Source organism: Cheilinus undulatus, linkage group 1 (assembly GCF_018320785.1).
Source record: "Cheilinus undulatus linkage group 1, ASM1832078v1, whole genome shotgun sequence".
In the NCBI taxonomy this organism is placed as follows: domain Eukaryota; kingdom Metazoa; phylum Chordata; class Actinopteri; order Labriformes; family Labridae; genus Cheilinus; species Cheilinus undulatus.
In genome coordinates, this window is record NC_054865.1 from 23,981,365 (window position 1) to 23,989,214 (window position 7,850).

Sequence of the window (7,850 nt, forward strand, 5' to 3'; positions counted from 1 at the left end):
ATATTTGACAAAAAAGCTTGACATAAATAAATACATAGAATTTTTACAATGTGCCCAATGACTCCAAGTATAGAAGCCAAGTTTGTTCAGCATCATCTTCAGGGTCTCACAACACTAAGAAGCTATTCAGGGTTAGGTCCTAAATGAAATACAACAATGAAACCATAGCTTCATGCAGGGGTGTAAAGTAACTAATTACATTTACTGAAATCACTTTGAGTAGTTTTTTGTGTACTTGTACTTGTTTGAGTACATTTTTAAAGCAGTGCTTGTACTTCTACTACTACCAGAGTAACTGTACTTTTATTTGAGTACAATACTCTTGTACTTTTTCACCTCTGTTGACTACACAATACCACAAAGCACCATCATGATTCCACATCACATCCCCAAACTGCTGTTGGACACAACAAAAACTGGAGTGATATCTGAGTGAAGTTATCCACTGAGTAAAAAATAGAGTTGACTCTGTTTTGTTTTTGCCAAAGAAGACCCCTCTTGGAACAGATTTTCAAGAGTTACTGCAGCTCTGTCATATTGTTAAATATTTAACACTTTAAATGTATAGTTTAACTATATTTATTGTGGACCAATTTAGACACTGTTAAAGTGTTAAATTGAACTCTATAGGGGTTTAATCAACACTGTCAATTTTGCTGTGTATTTACCTTATAAAAGAGGTGTGACTGTACCTGTACAACCTGGATGGAGATCTATTCTCTTCTTCTTGCCAATAAGGCCATATTTTACTGTTCGACTCCTCAGTAGCCACTTAGTACTCAGTACTTAAACTTTAAATTAAATATTTTTTTAAACTTTTACTTGAGTTGATTTATAGAGCAGTACTTTTACTTTTACAGAAGTAGATTTTTAACCAGAGTTCTTTTACTTGAGTGCAATTTTTAAAACTACCAGAGTAACAGAGTAGAGTCTGTTATAATTTAGAGATAGTACTTAAAAACTTTATTATAAACCATGCATTACATGTATGTACTGATACAAAACATTATTTTAAAAATTAAGTGTACAGTACATCTACATTATTCAATTAAAACAATTATAAAATAAGGCAGTCAAAGTTACAAAACACACATCTTTGATATCTGTTAATGATTTTCCAGGACGGCTGAATCAATTAGAAAGGGTTACTGTACTGTTTAGATTGTTTCAGATGTTTCCATTGTTTTGAAATGTCACCGCTATGACCCATTTTCATGAATCTATCCACTATAATGCTCTGTAATTTTCAAATTAAGTATGACAGCATATTGGAAATTAATGCTCAAGCCATTCTGATTGCCACATTCTGTTTCTATAACCTATAAAGTTAGTCAGAGACAACAACAGTTAAAAATGTGCATTAAATGTCTTTTCAAGGTTATTTCTATTAAGCTGCTGATGAGATAAAGTTATACCAAATGTCTTTTTTATAATGGAGTACATTTAGATGATCCACTATTAAAATACAAATACATAAATTAGAGTAAATTTTAAGATGGACCACATCTTGCTTATCTATGGAGATCTCTCTCTTTACAGGACACAATGTCCATAATACCAGTGACTGAAAGGGCCACACAGACATGTTGTGATTGTATCAGTCAACATCACGTCAATATTTATCCCTTAAAGCCTGAGGATTAGGACTGCGTGCTATGATTCTGTTCCACACAATTGAGCACAGCTCTAGATTAACCGTTTCATGGCTGATCTGATTTGATCTGCTCTGTCGTTGCATTGCGGGGGGTTCAGTGCCAGCTAAGGCAGCTGGCCCACATACTGGTTTAACCTCTTTATGTGACCCCACTTGACTTTTAACCGCAGTTTGCTGTACATGGACTACACTAATGCATGCAACCCAAGCACAGCTATGCTGCAAACCAGATTATGCTAAATTCAGCTGGTTCAAGCATTTTTGTGATACATACTTTTAAAATGTCCATGACACTGAATTGAGGAGACCTACTGTAGATTACTGAATTTTTTGTTGCTGTTTGCCATTGCATCTGTCCTACGGGGGGCAAAAATAACATAAAAAGTATAGAAACCATATCCCTTTGAAAAGCACAACCAAACAAATAATGCTGTGGTCACAAAAAGCTAAAACACATGAAAAAACAAGAACTAAAACATCCATAGAAAAGTTAGAATAGTAGATAGTTTCACTTCATTACCAAGTAGCACTGGAAAATCATGTGTGACACTGCAGTTGCCCTTACAAAAAACTTCAAAGCAAACCTTATATGAAGTAGGGCTTTCAGTATTAATCAAGTTCATTGTGATTAATTAAGGTCCACAATTAGTGCACTTTTTTCTTTAAATTCATGATTAATTTCATGCTTTAGTGTCCCTTTCAACACACTTTGGTTCAGGCATATTAGCGTCTCCCCTCAGCCATAGTGATGTAAAATACGCAGGTCCACCACTGCTCCTTAACGTCTCATTTCACATTAAAAAAACGTACAGACAGCTCTGTGGACAAATTAAAATTCCCCTGAACCTTAATGATAATCTCGTCATTCATTTTCAATCCATAACAAGTCCCTATTGCTGTGGTTAATTCAGGTTATAATCTTCCATCTATCTATAAAAGCAGATCTGTATCTGGAACAGGAACTTAGCTGGGACACTAAAAAAATCTAAAATGACAAGAAAACAGTTTAAACAGTTTAAAATGCTTAACAGTATAATTGCAAAATGTGGTAAAGGGGATACAATTAATTGCGAATAACTACAGAAATTCTGAGATTAAACACATTTTAAAAAATTAATCTTTTGACAGCCCTAATTAGAAGTAAAATTAAGAAAGTGCAGCTTAGTTAAAAGCAAAACCCAACATATCTGCATCAAAAGAACATGTTATTTGGTATACTACAGCAAGCAACCAACAAATCCCATAATATGAATTTACAGTACAGTTTAAGTACAAAAACAGCTGGCATGAAACACAGTTGAAGAAGAGTGATGAGTACTAATGGTTTTTCAAATGTATTCAGACAAATTGGAGTGCATTAGAATCTCAAAAAAAAGTAAATATAAAGAAAAATTAATAATGATAAAATATGTCATGCTGAAAGAGAGTTCATACGACGTAAAATATACCTTAAAAATACACAAGATATTTAAATGAACTTAATGAACAAAGGATACTGATAAGATTACATTTAGCTTTTGCATAAGTTCAAGCAAACTTACTCCCTGGCTTCACACAAAATAACTTCATATAAAAGCACCATCTTGAGGAGAACAATGTGTAAGGTGTCTTTGTTTTTTTGATTTGTCACCATATGTGAATGTGCACTTTGTATAAATTTGTCAATGGGTTTTATGGAGTAAAGATAATTTACTGGTCTCAGCTTTTAACTCTAAATAAACTGCTTGGTTTAAGAGGGAAAGCAATGAACGCCATTAATCCATATATGAATTACAGTATGCAAGGTTATGGGTGTGGTACCACAAACAAAAAAACTATTTTTGTAACTGTTTTTTTTTCCTACAATGAAACTCATATGGCCGACCACTTCTTTTTAAGACTTTAAGTCTTAATGAAAAGCAGTTCCTTCATGTACTTTACTGTACTTGTCTACATGGAGAGTTCTTCTTTCTGTTTGTTCAGTTAGGCGTCAGGGTTTGAGCGCAGTTCAATCAGGCGCTGGCTGTGGGGCGAGCACTCAGCCTCTCCCTCCAACTGGATGAGACACAAACAAGAGCAGTCAGTGTTAAGTAAAGTGATTTGTACTGCATGTTCAGACCAACAAGTGGCAGATGAGGGGGGATAAAGTATATGTGTGTTGAAGTCTGAGTCAGACAAAGGTAAAGATAGACTTAAAGCACAGTAACACCCTTCAAAGATACCCCCACACCGACACACAAAGACACACACACCTGCTCTTTGATGTAGCTCTTCCCGCAGGGCTCCACCCCTCTGAGAGCCAATCCAACGATGAAGCACCAGACAGACAGTCCAGACTCTAATGCTGCTAACACAGCACAGGGGACCCACAGAGCCAATGTGGTATCCTGAGAGATGGAACATTATAGCAAGAGGATAAAAAAAAAACCTGAAATGTTTTAATGCCGTTCATGATTCAGACAGAGAGTTACAAAGGAAAAAAGATTAATCCAGGGGGAGATCACTTTTAAGAAATGACTTTTAGGAGAAAATTTACACTCACATAGATCCGTGTAGTATCAAACGGGCAGCGGGCACTGACAGGTGACCGGGCATTGATGGGCACTTCTGTGTCATTGCATCCCAGCATCAAGCCCTCTCCATTGTGGGCAATAGTGATACTGATGGCCAAGAGCAGTCCAGCACAACATGCAGCTGAGAGCAGGGCATTCAGGACTGATGCTATTAAAAGTCCTATTTGCTGGAGACAGAGACATATTAAAACAGGAGGGGAGATTACGGCTCAGATTATACAAAATGAATGAGTGAGTGGATCATATCAGAGATAAAAAGACGAATAAAGTCTTACTAGTTTTAACTCATGAAGGTTCCTTGACATCACAATGGCAATAATCCCAGTGGCAATGCTCTGTTAGAGTTAAACAGCATGGTGATCATTCAGTTTTACAATGCTGTACCAAAGAGTAGTTTTTACTGAGATTCAAGGCTAATAAGACTCCAGACACAAATAAAGAGATTATTCAATGACTTGAAACAGAAGTAATAAAATATATAACTTGTCTTCCCTGTAAACCCTGTAATACCCCGTGTAAGTACTTGGCAAAGAATGCTATTCAAATAAAAGTGACATTTATACCTTCTCATCAGCAGCTGCCAGTTTAGCTGATCATCATCAGGTCATGAAGTCTGCCCTAGAGCTACTAGAGACTGGTTTGAAAAACCAGCTTTCTTATTGTAGGCAAGTTCAGTCATGATTTACATGGAAAAACACAACACTATACAGCTCTGACAGGGAAAATCACAGCAGACATTTGTACTGTAGGTAGCTGTGTTGACAGTGTAAAACATAAAGTAAGATGGAAATCAATGATATTCATGTCTGATAAAATACCTACATTCTTCTTTTGTGGCAATTCTGCCAACATGAAGCCTTTTGGTGCAAACTGAATATCCGACTCTGAAAACAAAGGGAATTTATCTCAGCTGTGCACTCACCAGTAGGCCAGAGGTAACAGAGATGATGTTGGTGACAGTGTATTCAGTGGTGACTTTTTGGTCTGGTTTGGAAATGTGACGAAGGACGCTGCCATGGACAATAGCTCCAAGGATGAAGTTTATGTGGCCAACCAGGATGAGAGTCAGTCCTTTCCTCATCAGCCTCCTAGGCCCCTTTTCCTTATCTGAGAGACAGAAATTCAAGAGTTTACTTATTGGGAGAGCAGTTTATATCACTGTAACAACTGAAAATTGGCCGAAATAAAAGCATAGAAAGAGGTGATTAGAGGATATTTAAACTAATGGTAGAGAACCCCTATACTGAACAAAACAAGCACCAGCAAACATTAGCACTGGGTTGTGACTTGATAGATACTACATTTTTTCAAATAATATTTACTCATATCAAATGTAAAAAAAAATCACACATTTTAGATAGTTATGAGGGATAAAGATGGACAAATTTATCTACAGGTGCATATAAAAAAATCTTTGTTCACAATATTTCTTTTCAAAAAGTTAAACTTCAGTAAAATTCATACCAGGTAAATATTTGTAAATACATTTAGTTTCAGATGAAACTAAATTTTGAATGACGGGGAAAGATCGGACAGGCACAGAATCCAAAGTGCTGGGAATCTAGTGTGAAGTTTACAGAGTCAACCATCTACCCGGTGATATTAGGGAACCTCATGCTTTCATCTGCTGAGAAACTTCATGGAGATACTGATTTCCCTTTCCAACAGTGCAGCCAAAACTACCAGAAACTGGTTTACTGACCATTGTATTACTGTGTTTGACTGGCCAGCCAACTCGCCTGACCTGAACCCTGTAGAGAATCTCAGGGGAAATGTCAAGAGGAAGATGAGAGACACCAGACTCAACAATCCAGATGACCTGAAGACTGCTGTCAGAGCAACCTGGGCTTCATAACACCCCAGCAGTGCCACAGACTGATTGGCGTCATGCCATATCGCATAGATGCAGGAATTTGTGCAAATTACTGAGTGCATAAATGAGCAGAACAGTCCAGAAGGTCAACATCTCTTTATTATTTTAGACTGCTGTTTTGTAATATTCTAATATTTTGAGACAGTGGATTTTTTTATTTTAAGCCATAATCATCAATAATAAAACAAAAAAGTCTAGAAATATTTCACGTTATAGTGATGAATCGACAATAAATGTAAGTTTCACTCATGAAAAATGAACTTTTTCATGATATTCTATTTTTGATAGACGCAGCCTACCTGTATTTGTCTTGCTATTTAACTTGGCCTATACGCTGTATACAAACTGTAGTCTTTACAGTTAAAATGTCTGTAAAGTGAAACCTAACTTTGTGTCTTAACACACAAGATATGTTGGAATAAGGTTGCTGTAAACATGTGAAAACACTGAGATCTCTGTGTGAGTTTTTAGACCGTAAGAAAGTTCTTCACTTCTTTCCTGGCTTGGTTTATTTGAGGAGGGCAAATATAAGAGCCCATGACATCACCAGACTTGATGGGGAATTACCCTGCCCCCCCAGCGCTAAGATACAAAATCCAGAAGCAGCTCATCTCAGTATGGTTTGTTGTTTGCTCATGTCACTGTCCTCATTGAAAGTTAACAGCCAGCTACATGCTGTGATTTTGTTCATTGTGAGATAAATTTCTCAAATCTATCAGTCACATGTGTCAAAAGGTCATTAGAAGTTATCATAGCAGAGAGATTTGTAACAAAAAACAGTAACTGTAATCCCCTACTCTCACCTCTCTGCTCTGGCACAGAGCTAAGCAGCAGCATTTTGATCAGAAGCATTATTTAAAAGTTTGAGAGGATTGAATTTTTCGTGAGTGGGTGTGGCTTCAACTCACTCAGGACGCACCCACATCCGTCTTAGAGCAGATATTATGACTCATTTTTCGTGACTTTGAAGCTTAATTCCAGAAACTTAGAGATGTTTTTTATGACTGAAATTTGGCCCGATGGTTCGTAACACAGTGGTCTGTCATAAAACAAACCTGAAGTAAAGATTTTTTTTATCACTTTACTGGGACTTTAAAAAAATCAACCCGGTCTTTTGCTATTAGTTTATGTTGAGGTTTTTGTAAAGAATAAATCCTTACACAGGCGACCACTAATCAACTTCAGATAAATAACTGAAAAACATTACGCTTTATTATAAAACTACTCAAGTGTAGTACAGCATGGGGTGACCAAGTGCATTAGCATAGAAAGGCTGCATTCACACCCATCGTTAGGGAGGGAGCTGTTGTGTACCGATAGCCAAAGATAAAAGTGTGTGGGTATAGGCAATGTCCTCAGAGCGTTTTCTAGTTCTACTACAGTCACTGCCAGTATTTTAAACATCCCACCAACTCTGAAGATAACCTAAAATAATTATCTCAGATCCAACGCAAAGTCTTGAAAATTAAACCCTATCAGCCACCTGCAGGCCTTTGGACAGAAACTCGCCCCACGTGTGGACCTTCTTAACGCACGCGAGGCATCTACTGCATTACACTTACATAAGAGAATCACTCACCAAAAGTGCACATCTCTCCCCCCAGCTGCACGATTCTTCAATAAATCAGTGTCCGCAACTTTCGACCAGCTGCTCAAAAAAGTAAAACCAAACGTCCCCTCTGTCCACTTCCTGTATGACGTCAGGAAAATCACCTGTGAGTTACCTGCGGCTTGCTGGACGCTGAGGGGCGCAGCTTCACATCTCTTCAAA

The 7,850-nt window shown here is 37.2% G+C and overlaps 1 protein-coding gene and 1 long non-coding RNA gene across 2 annotated transcripts in view; one reads left to right on the plus strand and one right to left on the minus strand.

Annotated features, from left to right (window-relative positions):
- Nucleotides 1-7,850, plus strand: part of LOC121514020 — a 52,823-nt gene that overhangs the window by 38,141 nt on the left and 6,832 nt on the right. The gene's annotated exons all lie outside the window — the stretch shown is intronic.
- LOC121514010 (keratinocyte-associated protein 3) lies at nucleotides 980-7,773 on the minus strand. The gene is made up of 6 exons (XM_041794073.1): nucleotides 7,659-7,773; nucleotides 5,129-5,313; nucleotides 4,482-4,541; nucleotides 4,176-4,373; nucleotides 3,886-4,020; nucleotides 980-3,688 (listed from the first exon to the last, which is right to left on the minus strand). Exons 1-6 carry the CDS (start codon nucleotides 7,669-7,671, stop codon nucleotides 3,617-3,619), a joined length of 663 nt encoding a protein of 220 aa, XP_041650007.1. The 5' UTR covers nucleotides 7,672-7,773; the 3' UTR covers nucleotides 980-3,616.